At 48.3% G+C, this 18742-nt stretch overlaps 1 protein-coding gene across 6 annotated transcripts in view; it reads left to right on the top strand.

The window, feature by feature from the left end:
• The first annotated feature begins 377 nt into the window (after nt 1-377).
• PODXL (podocalyxin like) overlaps nt 378-18742 on the top strand; it is a 43175-nt gene continuing 24810 nt past the window's right edge. For 3 of the 6 annotated variants that reach the window (XM_082762709.1, XM_082762708.1, XM_082762705.1), the window contains exon 1: nt 380-560. In XM_082762709.1, the coding sequence (XP_082618835.1) occupies nt 515-560 (46 nt within the window). In that variant the 5' untranslated portion in view covers nt 380-514. Of the gene's footprint in view, nt 561-18742 lie in introns of all 6 variants that reach the window. The other 3 variants (XM_082762704.1, XM_082762706.1, XM_082762707.1) reach the window with 3 other exon arrangements.

The raw sequence follows: 18742 nt of genomic DNA, 5'->3' as shown, positions 1-18742 counted from the left end.
AACCTTCATCCCCAAACTTAATTAACCCCCCAAATCAGACCCAGTAGCAGGAGGGAACCCCAAATCCCCCTGTAGACCCTCATCCCAACAAAAAAACAAACAAAACAAAAAGAAAACACCACCTCCCACCCCCCAAAAACCTACATTCCTCCACTTGAATCTCACCCCCCCATCCCGACAAAAACCCAACCTCCATCCCCAAACTCCGCGAATCCCCGATCCCCCTTTCTATCCAGCAATCCCCCCCCAAACCTCCCACCCCAAAGAAACCCCCAAACCCCCTCCAAGCCCCCATCCCCACCAACCCCCCCCGTGCCATTCCCCTCCATCCCCAGCCTTGCGGGGCGGAGGCGGGGGCGGGTCGGGACCGCCGGGCGCCTCCCCCGGTTGTGGGGCGGGGGGGAACCGGGGCCGGCTCCGGGACCGGGGCCGGGGGAGGGCAGCGCCCGCCCGCCCCAAACGGGGACAGCGCCCGGAGCCGCTGCGGGGTCGGGGCCGGCCGCACCAAGGCACGATGCGGGCACCGCTGCTGCTGCTCCTGCTGCTGCTGCTGCTGCACGGTGAGTGGCACCGCCGCTCCCCCCCGGCGCTGCCTTCGCTTTGCTACTTTATTTGTCTATATTCCTATTTTTTTTTTATATATTTCTATTGTTCTATATTTCTATTTTCTGTATTCTTCTTTTTCTATATTCTTCTTTTTCTATATTTTTCTTTTTCTATATTCTTTTTCTACATTCTTCTTTTTCTATATTTTTCCTTTTCTATATTTTTCTTTTTCTATATATTTTTCCCATATCTCTCTTCTTTCCATTTATTTTTTTCTGTATTTTTATTTGTACTCTTTTTTTTTTTTTTCCCCAAGCGTTTCGGGGCTGCGCGCATCCAGCATCCCCCCCCACCCCTCCCTCTCTCTCTCATCCCCTCTACTCGGGAAGCTCTTGGCGAGTTGAAACCAGAAAAAAAAAAAAACAACGAGGGGGATGCTGAATCTGGCTCTGTTAACCCTCTCGTTCAGCAAAGAAGTGTCGGGAGCCAACTGGCAGCAAAACTCAGGGCACGGATCCGTAGGACGGCGAGCCGCAGTGCTCGTTCCTTTATGCAGCTGCCCGCGCTGCTTCTTCGCTCCCTCGTGTGGCTTCACAAAGCCCCCCCGGCTGGGCTCATGCCCAAATCTCATCGGTTTGTGGAAGGGAGTGCAGAGCGCACGCAGCTCTTTTGGGGTCCCACCAGGCGAGGGAGAACTTTGGGTTGGCGTGGCGATGGTCCAGCACGCAAGGTGCCGTAGGTCTGGAGCCCTCCACCTTCTGTTTGAGGAGGTGGCATGGGGAGATGGGGGGTGAAAGGTGATGGAAGATGGCAAAGTCAACGATAGAGCCATATAAAGGATCGGCATCTGGAGACCCTTCGCGGTGAGGTGGGTTTGGGGCATTTTGGGAGAGGAGGTGGTGATGCTGCCTTGGGTCGTGCAACAGCACGGGGGGCATGGGCGCTGCGAGACCAGCTGCGGGTACTGCAGAGGCTGCAGGAGGGATGATTTAGGAAGAGAGGGCCGTAAACTGCTCCGAAAAGTAGCGGGGAAGGGAACTGCACTGATTGCTTTCAAAGTGAATAAGGGAAGGGAGGAGTTGGGGGATTTCTTTGCTGCATTCAGGGAGAAGGGGGGGAAAAAATTAAAGGAGAAGGTGAAATCTTGCTCTGGGTCATGTCACACAGCCGAGCCTCTGCGGAGCTGAACGTGCTTTGATTTAAGGTAACAAAAGCTCAGGAACTCTCCAGGGGTAAAAGCAGGGCAGGGGCAGGGCTCTGGGGTTTGAACTCGGGGGGAATTGGCTGAGGTCAGGCTGGAATCTCCGCCTGCCCTTTTTTTATTGTCCTGCTGCTCTCAGGACTGGCGTGTGCTGGCGGCAGCGATGGCAGAGGGGAAAATGTGTGCTGGGGCTCGGTGGGCGAGCAGGTGGGAAGTCCTCATCTCCTCCTGGCGCCGCCGCGGGAGCTGCAGGAGATTTCTCTTGCCATTAAAAAGCATCAGCCTCATTAATATTGGCACGAAGCAGGAGCTGTTAATGCAGTTTTTCTTGCACCGGCCAGAACGGAGCTGAGTTTAGCTGAATTTGGCTTCTCAGACAGTTTTGTGTTGTTTTTCAGACCTGAGGGCTAAATATGTTCGGACTGGCACAAAACAAGCTTTCGGCTCCAGGAGAGTGCCCTGGGAAGGAAGGTGGAGGGACCTGTTTCTGTAGCGCTCTCGAGTGATCCTATTACATATTTCTCGGAAATTATTTGATTAAATCCTCCCAAACAGCATTTCCTGCCATAGCTGCTGCTCCGAAGTTTTGAAATAAGCTACTTAGAGGTGGTTTCGTGTTGCTCCCTGGGTGTTGGCACCAGGAATTTCTTCCTCAGGGGTCAAAATAGTCACCCTTAGCCGCTGGGTGTTTTGGCTTGGGCACTGCGGCTTGGCCAGGATTATGCTGCTGGTCACAGCAGTGCTTATCTGGTATCTGCTGTGATCACCTGAATTGCTCAACCCCCAAAGTGCATTGTTTCCACCCCCGAAAATAGGAAGAAGTTGGGTTTGTAAATGAAACTGCAAGTTTTTTGGTGTCTTACAACAGTAACTCGGATGGGGCTCATTGCTTGCCTCCCGCCTGCGTGCTTTTGATGTTTCAGTGGGATGTGAAATGGGTGGGTGAGCAGGGAGCTGGGATTTGGGAGGACAGTTTGGGGTGTCCTGAAGAAGAAGGTGACAACATCGTGCTAGGGGTAGAGGAGAATCGTGATGGAGTTTCTAAAAGCAGCTACTTGGGGTACAACTGCTTCCCTACAAATACTCATGTCCAGGTTTGTATCGGATTCTGGAGAGATTCCCCCCTGTTTCTCCCGCTGTACATCAGAATAAAATCAGCCTCAGACAAGGCATGGCCAATCCATCCAAGAGATGCAGCAAATACAGCATCGGGTAAATAACGTCTTTAAATCCAGCCAGTTTGCAAGGGGCTCAGAGTTACCCATTCTGGCATGCTCCCAGGCCATTTGATTTTGTTTATTCCTTATTTATTAGATCTTCTAGCCCACTTGGGGGCACGATAGCAGAATTGCATCAGGAAGAGAAAACCGATACGCTTCATTCTCAGAGAGAGGATTAAAAAGAGCCACAGCAAAAACCTGTCCTGGGGGCAAAAGGCAGGAGCAGGTCCTGCCCTTTGTCCAGCTCAAAACATACCACACACCTCCGGATTTTAAGATCTTGTTGCCAAAACAGCCCTTTTCATTCCCAAAAGCTGCCTTGGCTCCCCACTACTCGGGGTTCATGTTTGTCCAAGACAGGCTGTCAAAGACGTGCATTTTTTAAATCTATCTAATCCATCGAATACTAATCCAGACATGGGCAGGAGCAGGAAATTGGGGCCATGCCAACGCGAGGAAAAAAAAAGTTGTTAGCCCAAGTGTTACAAAATCAGTGCTGAAGCAGAGCGTATCTTCATGTGCTGCTGCTGGAGGAACTTTGACCAGGTTTTTGCATCCCGTTTCCAAACCTCTCCTCGCAAAGGCAGTGCCATGCCTTTGATTCCCCGGTGGCGAAGCAGATACAGTAATGATACCCCGTGGGTCTGTTTAGGCAGCTTAATTAAAGACTTGTTTGTAAAGCACTTGAAGATCCCTGGATGAAAGGAGCTGGAACCATGCAATGCACTGATTTAATTCCAGAGAGTTGCTCGAAAGGCTTATGAGGAGGAGGCTGGTGATCACTCATGTCGGCGGTGACGGGAGACCAGCCGCAAATATCCGCTCTCAGCATTTGTGGGGAGGATTGGGCTGTGCTTTGGTTATTATTCGCCCTATAAATTCTGTGTCTTCTCTCCCCATCTGCACCCTCCAGAAGACATAAGCACAGAAGACATAAGCACTGGCACAGTGCAAGCGAGCTGTGGGCTGTTTTGGGGTGCAGGTTTTTGGGACTAAACCCTAGTCAGTGAGGATTTCCCAGGCTGTGCAGCAGTCCCGTGTTATTTTGAGTGTTATATCGCTATGCAACAGCAGAGATTTGCTCTCAGGGGTTAGGTGCAGGGCCACATCCATCCCATTTGTTTGCACCTTGAATTTTGCCCCTTCCCCGCAATGCTGAATCACTACGTTGCCCCTTTGCCCTATCCCTGAGGACCCACCATGGCACTCAAAAGCCCATCTGCCTTCAGCATCTCCACCTCCAGATGGTCCAAGCAGCAGGACCAAGCACAGTGCAAACAACCCACCCACGGCTGCCCAGAAATTCCCAGCTGAGCATCCCCTGCGCCTTCGGTCCTGAACATCACAGGAGGGCTTGAACTCTGCAGGAATCCAGGTGGCCCAGTTTGGTCCATTCCCCGTGTGCAGGCATGTGAAATCTCACAAGCTCTGCGAAGCGTTTTCACATGTTTCTACCAACTTCCTCCTCAAAAGCCTGTTTACGTGCGCTGCTGGCTGCATAGCTTCTCCTGTAAGCGGCCAAGCTCCACGTAAGGATGTTGTTCCTGAATTCTTGCAATGCCTGCCCTTCCCTTCAGAGAGCTCCTGAGCAAAGTTTGCCTTTTTTTTATTTATTTATTCTAGAGGATGCACAGTCATTTGGCATTTGTTAGTCACAGAACCACAGAATGGTTTGAGTTGGAAAGGACCCTAAAGCCCATCCAGATCCAGCCCCCTGGACCAGGTTGCTCAAGGTCCCAGCAGTTGTTCTCCAGCAATCTGTGCTCAGCTTTCCACACCCCCAAGGGCTTCACCCTATAATCCCCAAATTGCAAAGAGCATCGCCTCTGGGTTTGGGATTGCCAAGGAAAGCCACTGAGTCTTTCCCCCTGTGGTAGGTTGGGTGTAAGCTGGGGTGTAAGAAGGGGCAAGGTGCACCTTCCTGCCCAATGTACCTAGATGGCTCATGCTCAATAAAATATAAATATCCATAAAATGGAGCTGTTGGGGTTGAAACCACAGGGCGTTTGGGATGTGGTTAGCTGAGCCTAGTTCTTTTTGGGGGTCCCACTGCATGGTGGGGTTTGGGGATGTACCTCCAGTCTCCTGCTGAAGCCCTTCCATGCACTGTTGGTGCTCGACCAAAAAATCACTGTCTTTTCCCCAAACTGACTGGTGTGATGGTGTCCCACATCCCAAGGGTCTTTCTTGTGCTGCTTCCTTCATTATTTGGGAGGAGGGAGGCAGCTCATCTTAGCTTCATCAGTTAATGGCTCCAATTGTTTATTTTCCTGTTCTAGCACTGGGCTAAAGCCTCGTGGTGGTTTTCTGGAGATCCCTGAGGAAGATGTAGCCCCAGTTAGAGCTGGGAGGAGGCAGAAGGGCAGTGCTCTTCCCGTATCCCGTAAAGGGACCACTTTTGAGGTCCCTAAGCTCTGGCTAGCGTAAATCTGAAACCGTGTTACTTTAGAGTCAAACAGCCCTTTCTGAGTGGAAAAAGCTGGAAAGAAAAAGATAAACTTCCCCATCATTGTACAAAAATCATATGTGATCTGCTAATATGCTGCATAAGGACTGGCCGTGCTGTCTTTTTTTTCTGTTTTTTCTTATTTTTTAGAGAGACCCCACTGTGAGTGTTCAGGGACAGGGAGATGCCCTCCCTGGGGTCTCCAGGGCCACTGCAGTACAAATGGCACTGACAAAGTCCTGGTGAGCAGGGGGCTGAAAGGTAACAGCAGCTTTCCATGGCCAGAAGCTACCCCCTGGCAGCATAAGGGGAAGGTGGAGAAGTCTCACGGCACATTTCAAGGGTTTTTATCGTGGCATCTGGTAAATCTGGAGTTCAGCCCAATGATGAAGAGGAGATGTTGACTTTGCTCTGTCAACACTCCTTTACATTGTGACCATGCTGATGTGCTAATATTTTTCTTCTCTCGGAACTTCCCGGTGGGCAGGATCGGTGGCCTCACCTCTTACCAGAGCCAAGGTGAAGGGATGGGCTCCTTCAAAGGTGACTTAGCCCACTTCAGTTTAGCTTCCTGCTTTGAATTGTAAATAGTGCTGGGACCAGTGAGTGCTTTGGGCAGTCCTAGGAAATACCAATAGTAACATTACTGCCCGCTGGGAGTGCAGAGCTCTGGGGTGGGATGTTTGGGATGACCCACATAGGTGTCTGCATGCACAGGTTCTCTTGAATAAAGTCGTTGCATGCCTCAGAGTCAGCCTTGGCTCCTGAATATTGCTGAGAGCCATTGGGAACCAGCAAACACCAGGATGCCTCATCAACCCGAACAAGAAATTTCCCTCTGGCTTTCAAGAGAGAAAACTAAGTTGCTCCAGACCCTGAAGGCACCAAAATCCTCCATTGACCGCTCGCTTATTGAGTCTTGTCACTTAAGTTTTCTGATCACTACGTCTGGCTGCTTTTTTGCAAATCTTTCTGCCTTTGCAGCACGTGCTGCTCCACGTGCTGCAGGCACCTTTCCCGTCCCGTAAATAACGTACGTGTCACGGCTTTCCTGGCCACAAGCCAGGACTGCTCAGTGTTGTGTGCTCTGCTGGTGACAGCTCGGTGACAAAGCATCGCAAGGAGGCAGGGAGAATGCAAACGACTTATTGAAATTAACTCCGTGCAATGCCTCGACGCCCAGCGTAGAGCAGAAGGGCTAATGAATGGGAAAGAGCCCCCAGCTCTGCTGAAGCACCTGATTTTAGATGTGCATATGCAATAAAGAAGCTGCAGGAAGGCAGCCTCTATAAACACGCAGCACTCCCTGGGTTGTGATTTGCATCGTTCGTGTGCAAGGCAGCCTGATGAAGCACTGGGGCCACCACTACCCCCAGAGGCACTGCTCAAGTGCACTGGGCCGTGGGGAGGGAATGGGCCCAAATTGCTCTTTTTCTCCACCTGAAGGACCCAGATGAGTTCCAAGTAGGCTCAGATACATAACCAATGTCTTTAGGGTTGGAGCTGAGTTGTCCTTGAACCCAGCTTCTGTTAACGGAAAGAGAGGCATCTTCTGAAGGCAATTCAGGTGTGTCTTGGGATGGTTTGGACACTAGAGATGCTTGTGTCCATGCACGGTCCTCTTCAGGGTCTGATGTTACACCAAAAGTGTCCAGGATCCGTCCCTGGAAACCTTTACGTTGCATAACAGTATCTGCTTTAAAATGGCCAAAAAGTTAGGTTTCGGGATTTGGAAGAACTTCTTGGTGGTGTGTTAGGTGTACAACATAAAGGTTGCAACATGGAAGGGGAGATAGGAAGAGCAGACTTTGGGTTTAAAACAAGTCTGTGTTTGCAGCCAGGTGGAGGACAGATGCCTCAGAAACAGGCAGACAGGAGCTGTGTTAAGATCTCCTCCAAAATTGAAAAGGTAAAGTTTTATTTCTGAGTTGTTCCAGTTTTAGAGGTCGCAGACATATTAGCATCTTCAATAAAAGATGGATTAATCCAGCAGATTTTTCTCTGTATTGCAAAGTCTACGTGCAGGAGTCTTCGGTCTTATAGCACATGGCTCATGAGACTGGTGAAAGAGAGGAGGAAGGTCATTTTGCAGTGTTAGAATAAAGCCATAGTTATTAAAAAATAAAGGCTGAATTTTTCTCTCTCAGCCTTAATTGATTTTAGTAAATTTAACTAGAGGAGAAGGTAGAAATTGGCTTAGAGTTCTTAAGCTGCAGTACTTAAAGATACATTAAATCTCCATGCTGGCTATTGTAAGAAAGGAGGAGACACGCTTGTCAGGCATTTATTCTAAGTGGCTTCTGCTCGACACAGGCAAAGAGAAAATGCCAGATTCCTGACTTCGACAAAGGGGATTTGAAAGGGTTTGCAGAAGGGTTTAGAGAAACTGTTTGAGAAAGCCCTTCTTTGAAGCATAATAGCAAAAATGTTGTTTTTATTTTTCCCCCCGGACTCTAAAGGCAGGAGGATGAGATAAGACATTCCACCACGTACACAAATGAGGAAAAAAAAAAAAAGTAAAAGTTTCAGTGATACTGCGGCAGCCTGCAGAAAATGGATAGCTTTCAGGGTGGCTATTACACGTTGCTTATCAAGGCACTGTATTCCTCAACTGTGAGAAAAAGCAGAGTAGTTAAAGCGATGCACTGTGTTCTCCAGCAGAGATGCAATTAGAAGTGGCTATATTGGTGTAACTTTTCCCTGGATAATTGCAAATAGTTGCGGTGGTACCAGCAGCTGAAATGGATCCATGAGTGGCTCTGCCACGATGTGCCTCCTAGAGCTCTGCAATGCTCCACAGGAGGATGTCAGCATGTCTGCTGTGGTCCTCAGCTGTTCTGTACCTTTCTTATTGAGGAACCGTATACATTTGAAGGGTGTGATTAAAAATGTTCAATCGATTGTTTTAGAATTTAAGAAAAAAATATTTGAATGGGTTCTGTTAAAAGAAGTCACCCTCCCAGCTGAACTGCAGAAAACTCTTCATTTTGTAATGGAGGGTTCACATGAGGTTAAAGGTCTGTGATCAGTATAAAACATACATTAGTTTTCTGCTTATTTCATTGCATCTGAGGTTTAGCATTATTGCTGATCATATGCAAGTATACTTAGAGCTTCTGAAGAGTGTTATTAAATATATATATTCTAAATAAGCAATTAAAATTGCTCATGTTGGACATTTCTAATTTATTAAGCAACACAAGAGTTACTTAAAGCGTGGTTAAGGGAAGCAAGTTTCTAGCAAGTACTAGATAAGCTAATATCGAGCTTCTTCCAATGAGATGGCAATCGCACGATTTCAAACCCGGCCTTTTCTTTCACGCATTTTTTTAGCCATCTTCTCACTCTCTAGCTGCTGGTGACCTGATTTGGTTTCAGAGCCTGCTTCTGTGTTGTTGTTTTTTTTTGTTTTGTTTTGTTTTTTTCCCCACAGGTTTCTCTTGGCAAGGTGAAGAAAGTAATAGCTCTCAGTAAATGCAGGAAATAATCACTGAAATAATCACTCTTTTTTTTTTTTTTTTTTTAAATAATATCGGGTTTGTTTTCAGATGGATCAATTCCCTGATCCAGCCTGACACACTGCTGCAAAGTGTTAGTGCTCTCACAGGGGCAAATTCCTCCATCAAAGGGAACATGGATTGATGCCAAATTAAAGCAATGCCATAAGCACACCAAAATCACCAGTGGCAATCAAAAGCTGGATTGCAGCAACACAATGTGCTGCAAATACGATGTGCCCACACCAGCCATGGGGCTCCCGATAAAGCCTGACTTGGCCAAAAGACAACCAGGGCAAAACATGAGCAAAACAGGACATGGCTGTGGGTACAGCAAGCAAAAATCACACTCTTGCCCCATTTTTCAGGCATGCAGGATTTAATCTCAGCACACCTTGGTGGTTCTCAAGATCATTGCTGCCACTCTCACCCGAGTCTTGGGATAATTCACATGCCAAAAACTCAGTGAAAGATGCTGACCTCTGGTTTAGGTGATAAATTTTCCTGTCTCTAACAGTCATGTAGAATATTTTGGAAAAATAAGTTTTGAGCTTCTTACAACACCCTAGTATAGAAAATTACTTTGTTTCCTTAAGATTTTCCCAGACAGATTAGAAAAAAACTCTCCACAATCTCTGCAATTTTGTAGGCTTCTAAGATAGTTCCTCCAGGTAGCAATGAATCCCCATTAACGGCATGCAACAGGAGAACGTCCCTTTTCTCATTAAAGCCTCACACAGGGTTCAAAACCTCATTTTATGGCAGGGTGCTTTGATTTAAATCGATGTGGCTTAAATTATGAATTTTAATCATGATTTAAAATAGGGAAGCATAAAGTCTTAATTTGAATGATTTGATTTTAACCATGCTTTTCATTTCCAATTCATAGCTCTATCCCTTAAGCAAGGTTGATTCCCCTTGGTTGCTCACTGTAAAACATGGAGATTTACAGCCCACTCTTACCTTTCAGCTGTATTTTCCATCCAGGTGGACACACTATTAACATACTTATTTAAGTAGCTATATAGCCTGCCACAGCTCTATTTTGATTTCTAATGTATTCATCTTTGAAGTCTTCCTAGGTAATGATGAATAACACTAATTTTGGGCTTGTTGCAGGCAATCACTCTTTACTCAGGGATGAAATTTCTGTTAAACTGACAGATGCAAAGCAGCATTTAAATTCCTTTAAATACATCAAGCATCCGAGGTCCTGAATACCTAGCATATAAACTTTTCAACGTGCTTTTGAGGTTAAAACCAAGCAGTTTATTGAGCAAATCTCAAGCGTCAATCTTAGATGAAGTTAGTGACTGAAATGAATTGTTTCGTGTCCCTGGAGGGTTTTGAATAAACAGGAGTCATTCTCTTAAATCTCACTTTTACTGTTTAAAATGGGAGAGGAAGCAATTTTATTTTTCAGCTGCCAGTTCCCAATTGCTTTCACAGCTTAGAATTAACCATTGATGGCATGGCTGAGTATGTCTTTCCAGGATGTGCAGAGGGATTTTAAATGGCTAGCCGGGGTTTATATGCGCAACATTTGACCACCTAACTGAAGGCAGAAGAACCCCATGCTTGGTGTCTGGATACCCTGGATTTCTGCCTATGGTGAGGGCAAACAGAAACTAAAGGAAAGAAAACCAAGATTTTAGGAGACTTTCTTTAATTTGCTGCCCACTTTGTGACCCAGATCCAAATCCCATCCCATTTAGTGCCGAAAATCCAAATTCCTCAAGTGCCGTGGATATCTCATTTGGGTTTAGACCTAGTACAATATATTTAATCTCCCCGTAGCTGCTAGAAGACAAGTTTGGCCTTTCAGAAATTAAGAAGAGACCTGACTTTGCAAGACTGTGGCCCATGGCAGTGCAGATTCTCCTTCCCCATGGGATAACGCCAGCTTGGAGCAACCTTCCTTGTGTCCAGGAGAGCAATGTAGCCTGGCAGATCCTAGTGGACCTCCATCCTTCCATGCTGCATGCCCATCTTGGGAATCTGGGGAGCAACAAACTCAATTGCCCCCCTTCTTTCTAAAGTAAAACACTGGTAATAGACAATTCTGCAAAACCTGCTGGAGCCTGGATGCCCTCAGCCAGACCATTTAGATACATACCCCTGATGATCCTGCATTAGAGAGCACTTTCTCCAGCAGGCCTGACAACTAAAACATTACTGTTTGAGGCAACAATCACACAAAAAGAACAACTTGACGAGCAACACATCCTTGTTGCAGCATCCTCAACCCCTCACCATAGGAGGCTCCTCTCAAAGGGTGTTTTCATTAGGCCTGCAGTTGCTGAGCATGGCCATTGCTGCCAAGATGGCTGTGGTTGCTCCTTCTGCCCTCACTGCTCCACATGTACGTGTGGCAGCTTTGGGATATCTCCGCCATGGTGTGGAGGCATCTGTCTCTGCTAAGACACATCAGTTAAGGCTGCTGAAGATGTCTGATGGACCCAGCTCAAGGTGGAGGATGCACTAACACCATTCGGGCCCTGCCCCAGATCCTGCAGGCCTCGCTCTGTGTTTCCTCCAGCCCATAGGCTGGCTTATAATTCACCATCTCACCCTAAAACACTTTTTCTGTGAGGTTTTCCAACAAGGAGAAGGCTGACTGCTGCCAGGGTGGTGTTAATAACTCCTGAGGGCCAATATTTCTACCACTGGGGGCTTCGTGACCAAGGACAAAGCCTATCACCCATCAGAATCCATGTTCCCTATGTCAGGGTTCCCCCAAACCATAGCTTCAACTAGTGAGGGTAATTTAGGACAGCCAAACTGGGGGAAAAAACTGTTCTTTTGGCTAAGCAAGTGGCACAACGAGAGGAAGGGTGGCCTGGTGGGAAGGGGTCAATGAAAAGTGGGCACCTGAGGTTAGGTTTGTAGCAAGATGTGCTGCCTTACAGGTGGTATATGGTTTGTAGGGTCCAGTAATGTTCTTTATGAGGAGTTGGGGAGAGAAGTGCAGAGATATGATAAAGGGAAGAGCTGTTTTTCTGTTAACTACAACAAAAATCCAGCTCTTTTGTATTAATATGAAGCATGGCCACAGGTAGCTAACAGCTGTGCAGGGTAAAGTTTTGGGGGTGGTTAAAGATTTTTGGTGGCACAGCAGCCCCTGGGGGAGCAGGGCTCTCCTTCCCCTGATCCCATTAGAAACAGAGATTACGGCGTCTTGTCCACATCGCTGACAGCAGCACGGAAACTCCATCTCAGGGCCCAGCACAAACAACTTGATAGGTGTTGGGATGGGGGCAGAGTCACAGCACAGTGCTTTTAGGGGGACAAAGCAGGAAGGAACACAGAGAGATGCTTTTTGGACAAAACCCAAAGATGCTAAGCTCTGAAGTGGTGCTTGTTGAGGTCCTGCTGCATTTTGGATGAGAAAAGGAAGGCAAATTTTGATGCTGTGTGATTGCACTCTGCTTTGCCAGCTTCTCTTTCTAATTGCCTGCATTGTGACTGTGGAGATGCTTCCAGCCCTAACCTGCAAACACCTGCAGTGTACTGCCCCAGGAGGAGGGCTGCTGTGGCTCTAAGTATCTCAGCAATACTTTTAGACAGAAAAAAAAAAAAAAACAAAACATAATAACAGTCACAATAAAAACCTGCAAAAATCCCTTGGAAAAATACAGATTTTGTAGCTCACCAAATTCACATGTAGCTTGTGAATTTGATGAGAAATTCTCACTGTACAGCCATGCCAAAGAAATCCCAGCAATTTTGGGGCTGTGTGTGTGTTTGAGCCGGAGGAATTGGGTGACAGCTCTCTGCTTTGTCTTCCAGGAGAGCGTTTTGTGGGGCTGGCAGGGCTGCTCCAATCTGCGGGGACATAAGCTGCTTTCCCAACAAGCAGCGCCGAGGGCTGCCCCCAGCCCAGCTGGCTTTTTGGGGAGGGGTTTCCCACTAATCCAGCTCAGAAGCAGTTTTAGGGGCAGAGCTTTATCTCCATCTCAGCTGGGGAAGGGGAGGGTGAGGAAAGTTCAGCCTGTGAGCTGTTTTTATAGGGACATCAGCTCAGTCTGAACTGAGGAGAGAGCAAGGGGTAATAAGATTTTGCCTTTGCCCCAGTCTGGCAGGAGCAGATGCTCACAGCCTGCCTCTGAAGTATGTAAAGGTATTCCTGCTACAGGAATTTATTTCACAGGGGACAGGGACAATATGAAATTCATTTAATATTTTCACAGGGACAACTGCAGCAGATAACAACCTCAGGTATCTCAGCTCCTGTTTTAAGCAGCAAGATTGCCCTTTGCTGCAAAAGGCAGTTGTCTGAGAGGTGCCCATGGGCTGATTTTCCATATTTCTCACCCAAAATGACAAGGAATGGCTTGTTATAGCAGCTTGCCACCTGGGCCTCGCTGCACTTCCTAAAGCCCAAGGGTTGCAAATTGTCCTGGCCATGTTCAAGCCATAGCCACTACCATGAAGCTACCAAGGCTGGGGAAAAGAGGTTCCCTCTCCTCAGTAGCATAAATTAGGACTGATGCATTGGTTTTGTAGCAATAAATACCAGCTTTAGGTCCAGCTGGAGCTGGTCTGGATGTGAGCCAGCTCCCTTGAAGCAAGAGTCTGTGTATGCAGTGAGGTGCCTGGCATCCTGGTGCCAAGCTCATCTCCATCACAGGTGCATTCAGCCCTCTTGTTTCCCCTTCTTGTTTCTCTCCTGTGTGGTTCTTCTCCTGTTTGTGAGAGCTGGTCCAAATTCCATGGCAGCAGACTTGGCCATTCACAAGAGGCAATGGGTACAAATTGGAACACGCTGGCACAGGGTATCCAGGGATGTTTTGGAGTCTCCCTCCTTGGAGATCTTCAAAAACCAGCTGGCTGTGGTCCTGGGCAGCCTGTGCTGGGTGGCACTGCTTGATAAGGGGTTGGACCAGATGGTTTCCAGAAGTCCTTTCCCACCTCAGCCATTCTGTGATTTTGTGGCCTGCTGTGTCCAACATCTCCAAACGCAATGCCTGGCTTCCAGGGCACATGTCTCATTTATTCTGTTGCTGTGCTGTGCAGCAGCTTGCAGGGTGAAAGACCTGGTGCTTTTATTTCTCACCTTTCAAGCACTTCAGCCTCTCATCCATGATGCTGTAGCCCACATAGAAAGGTTCAGGTGATGGAGGGAACAAGCAGGGGTGCCCATGTGCTGAGTGGCCACAGCTAACAGAGGCCAGAAACACACTTGGCCCAGGGAGTGGTGTCTGGAGTACACTTTCTTGCTAGTTGTTAATTATTTAATAACAACAATTCCCAAGCATTGCTAAAAGTCACTGTTTGCTTTTGATTGATGCCTTAACTCTATCTTGCCTCTGTGGTCAGAGGCCTTATCTCTGAGCTGCCCCAGCTGGAGTTAAAGGATATTTTGCCCTGAGAGTAATAACCAGATACATCTGGAGGAGCTGGTGGTGCTTCTCTGAAGGTGGATTTAAAGTCTGGGTGGGAATTTTCAATTGTCTTTTCTGTCTTTCTGTAATCAGAGATACTGTTTTTCTTGTATCTCATAGGGTAGAATAGTTTCTGCTGTCTCTTGCAAGCACTATGGGGTTGTTCACGTAGCAGCAGTGGAGTAAGTTGGATATTATTATCAAGCCCAGCCCCACGTCCCCCTTCTGTGCCTAGAGCTGCGGGTCCCATCCCTGATCCCCTTCCAAGGTAGGAGCTGAGCGTGGTGCTCGCAGACCTGCCAGCCTGGTTAAGGCGAAAGAGGAGGATGATTAACAGCAGGGAGGGGATGCAGCTCCTTCTTCCTTCCTGCTTCCTTTGCTCCCTTCCCTTGCCCTGCCATGGCCTGCCCTGACGTGTGACCTCCAGACTTGTGCCACTTTGCAGCCAGGAGGGAGAAGGGTTTTGGTGGCAGGGCCATGTCAGCAAAGCCCTGAGCTCTAAATCCAACACGGGTGCAGGTCCTTTCCATCCAGAGCCCCAGGAGTCAGGGTACTGCAAGCTCTCCTTTCTATTAGATAACATTTAGTGTTTTTCTCCCTGACCGGTGAGTCTCTGCATGCTCAAACCCACTACCTAGACCTACCTCTTCAGGGATTTGGGGGAGCTGAATATGGCCACTGTTGCATGCTATACTCGTGTTATACATTATGCTTCTCAGCACACAATAATGCCATTAAAACCCACCACAGCCTGCTTGCACTGCATGCAAAATGCTGGGTCCCTGACCTAGTGACATCCTACAACTTGCTGCGCTCTTCTGCTCAGCTCTAACCACGCAGGAATCCCACTCCTTGCTGGGAGGACAACATTGTTCCCCTATTGAGTCATAACAATGAGGTCACTGGGCTGGAAAGACAATGTCATTCAGCAGCCAAGAACCCAGCTGGCTGGTCCCGGTTGTGTCTCATCTCCTATGACATAGCCACGTCTGATTTGACTCATTAAAGCCGTTGCAGGTTCTGTCTTGGAAGGGGTGACCAAAATGTTCATTGTTCTTCGTCAACATTAAGTCAGGACACTTGGCCAACTTATTAGCAAGAGCCTTCTTCCTTTTCCACCTTCACTGCTTGCTGTGTAAGCTCCTGGCAATGGGAAAACCTCCCCGGAGATGTGCCAACATGCTTTTCAGAGCAAGCTAGCTGCTTGGAGGAGGACCCAAGGCCCTCAAGACGTTCCACCCAGAGCCTGTTCTGCTCTAATGTGCACCAGATCAAACCACTTTGGGATGGCCAGTCTGCATTGCCAGCCCTGCTTTTGTTGGACACTCAATATTTTGGTGTCCCAGCTTCCCAGTGTGGTATTGCACTTAAACCAACAGCATTGGGGTTTTTCCATGCCCTGTATGCTCTACATGGGACAATTTTCCTGGCCCACATCCCTAGTGGATGGACCAACTTCAGCCCAGGATTGGCTGTGGACAAGGAGAATTTTTCTGCCCATTTTTTATGGGTTTTCTTTCCCTTTATGCACCTTTTGGGTGGTACAGGCACGTAAGCAGAGAAATGCCCAAGCACTCTGCCAGCAAGCTGTACGTCCACCATAAAGCTCTTCTTCCCTTCACTCTGGCGTGGGAACCAGGACTGCAGCCTTCACTGCTCCACGGATGAAGATGTTTTGGGTCCTGAGACCAGTGGGCACTTGTTCTCTTGATGTTTCTAGCTCTCATTGCCATTCTGAACACGATCATCCTGTAAATAGTGAATAAATATGCCCTAAGGGATTTCTCAGGATAAACTCTGTTTAGTGCTGCCAGGTTGCTCTTTCCATTGAACCCCCCAGTTTATTTTTTTTTTCCTGCCCACAATGTGATTGTCTTAAATCAGATTTATCTTTTTTTTTTCACTGCCCAGGCCCAGCTGAGCAGGAACGTTGGGTGTATGTTTACCTCCGCTGGTGTCCCAGCCCTAAAGCACAGCAGCCGCTTCTTTTGAAGAACATACAAAGCAAGGAAGAAAAGCAATTGTTTGGGAGGAAGTTGAACTATAATGTAATAGACTCTCATGGGGATTAGTATTAGTAATTATTTGTATTGCTGTGGCACCTAACCAAGATTGGGGCCCCGGGTAGCAAGGTGCTGGGCCAGCCCCTAAATGAAGACAGCTCCTCCATCCCAAATCTATCCCCTCCTGCATGTAGAGATGGGGAGAACTGAGGAAGGGAGAGGTTAAGAAACGTCACCAGGGTTGTGTTGGAAGGCTGTGGCAGAGCAAGGATGTGAGCCACGGCATCATTCTTAGAAGAGCATCCTTCCTCTTAGAAGGAAATGGTTAGGGCTCCTCTGCTTGTGCTGCTTGCAGCTATATGTAAGGCACCACTGGGTAACAAATATGCTGTCCCGCATTAGGACAGCTCTGAAAAAGATCATCTCTCATTGTCTGCGCATTTCATCCATGATCCCTGTGTTCATGTGTATTATTTTAAGGATGGACAGAGCAGGAGCTGTTGAGTTTGAAGAACAAAACTTCCTCAGATGGAAACTGAGTCCCGATGCTCTTAATATAAAAAAAGCTAAGATGTATATTCCTTTTTTCCCTGTTAAACTGACTGCTGCTGGATAGTTAAATAATGAGGCAATTACGAATTTGCCAACAATAGATGTTGATCTGATTACACGGCTTTAAAGCCAGATCGTCACTGGAGCCATTTGGTGGGAAAGCAGCTCCGTGCCAGACAGTCTTTAAATAGTTTTGAATAGGAGGGAGGGTGAGCTGTGTCCTTCCCTTCCTAGGCTCTCCCCACCTAAAGAATAGCCCTGAGCCTCCTGCCAAGAGCGCCGTGTCCAGCCAGCACCCGAAGGCTCAGCTCGCATGCACAGCTATATAAATATATGTCCATGCATGCATATATGCATGTGTGTGTGTGTATATATAGAGCGCCGAATTATCCGGGAAGACCCCACCCTGAGGGAGGTGTGGGTGGGGAGCCGAAGAAAAAAGGTGGGACCCAAAATAGCAGCGAGACACAAAGGATCTCAAGGAAATGTGGAGCCCTCCTCGCGGTGCTAACAGGAAATCTCCGGGCTGCTGGCTCCGTAACCCTGGCTAGCCAAGGTCGTGGAGGGGACTGGTCACGGCAGAGGGCTACATCCAGCTGTCTTAAAAGTAAAAAAGTCCAAAAAGTTGTCTTGGAGACACGTCTGATGGCAGCCTTAACGTCAGTGAAGGTTTGCAGATGCCCCGTGAAGTGTCTGCAGAGCAACATGTCCCCAGGCACAGCCCAAACAAGCAGCAAAAGCAGAAGGCAATGCAGTTTGTATTTAACTAGCAATCGCCCCAAATTTTACTGAGGGAGGCTGGGATGTTTGAGGAGGTCACCAGTGCCTGTTGGAGGTGTCTCCTTTTGTCTTTGGATACTTATCACAGCACCCTCCACCACCTTTGAACCTCAGAGGGACAAAGACGAGTCCAGTTCATCATCTCTGCGACCACCTCCGTGCTGGGAATCGTGTGATGGGGTTGGGGAAGGCGACGGGATTCACGACCCCGAAAAGGTTAAAAATTAAAGCTGGCTGGCTGGAGCAGGGCAGAGCCGAGGGCGTAAATTTGGGCTGGCAGCGTGACTCACCAAAGGCGCTGGGCGCACAAAGGAGGGCGAGGCCGCGGGTCTTATCACCGCCTCGCCATCGCTTTTCCGCTGGCCCTTTTTGCCCTCAAAATGGGCGAGCATCCTCCAAGGCCTGCCCCCAAGCAAGGCTCTGCCGGAGGCTCCAGGAGCCAAAAACCTCGGTGGTGGGAGCGAGCAGAGGCTGTCACGGGAGGGCGATTCCTGCTGTAAATCTTCGGGGAGGAGGGGAGGAAAGGGAGGTGCACCGAAGGGGGGGACAGCACTGCGCAGTGCCACGGCGGTGCCAGCACAAAGTGACCTTCCAGATGCCCAGCCACATTATTTTTTTCCTTTGCCCTGGAGCTGCCTGTGATGAATCTGAGATCTTGTTCCTCTAGGTTAGGTGTTTTCCCTCCGTATTGCTGTAGATTAGGTGTTTCCCCTCTTGCTTTCCCACCCATAGGGCCTCCAGCTAGTGGCAGCCTCCAGCAGAGGCTGGTGGCTTTGCTTTTGGTGACGTTTATTTGCAAAACCCTTGTGGCCTTCATCTCTCCTGGAGCAGCTCTAGACACACAGCTGATGGCACCCAGCTTGAGTGGCACCAGGTGGGGCAGCTGGGGGAGGTTTGGCCACCAGGGTACCAGGGTTGTGTCCTTCCTCATTTTGCTTGGTATTAACCCAAATCTGAGTCCGGCCAGCTGGAGAGGAAGGCAAGATGATGAGTTCAGTCTCCCTGTGCCACCCAAAAAGGATGCTGTGGACCTACAAACCCACCTCTGCTGACATGGGACTGGGAATTGGTGCGTGGCACAGCTAGTAGAGGGTCCCATCCACTGCCATCTCA

The sequence above is a fragment of the Aythya marila genome (genome assembly GCF_965140915.1).
Source record: "Aythya marila genome assembly, chromosome: 1".
Taxonomy (NCBI): domain Eukaryota; kingdom Metazoa; phylum Chordata; class Aves; order Anseriformes; family Anatidae; genus Aythya; species Aythya marila.
The sequence above is the reverse complement of the archived record's forward strand: the minus strand, read 5'-3'. Positions and strand labels throughout refer to the sequence as shown.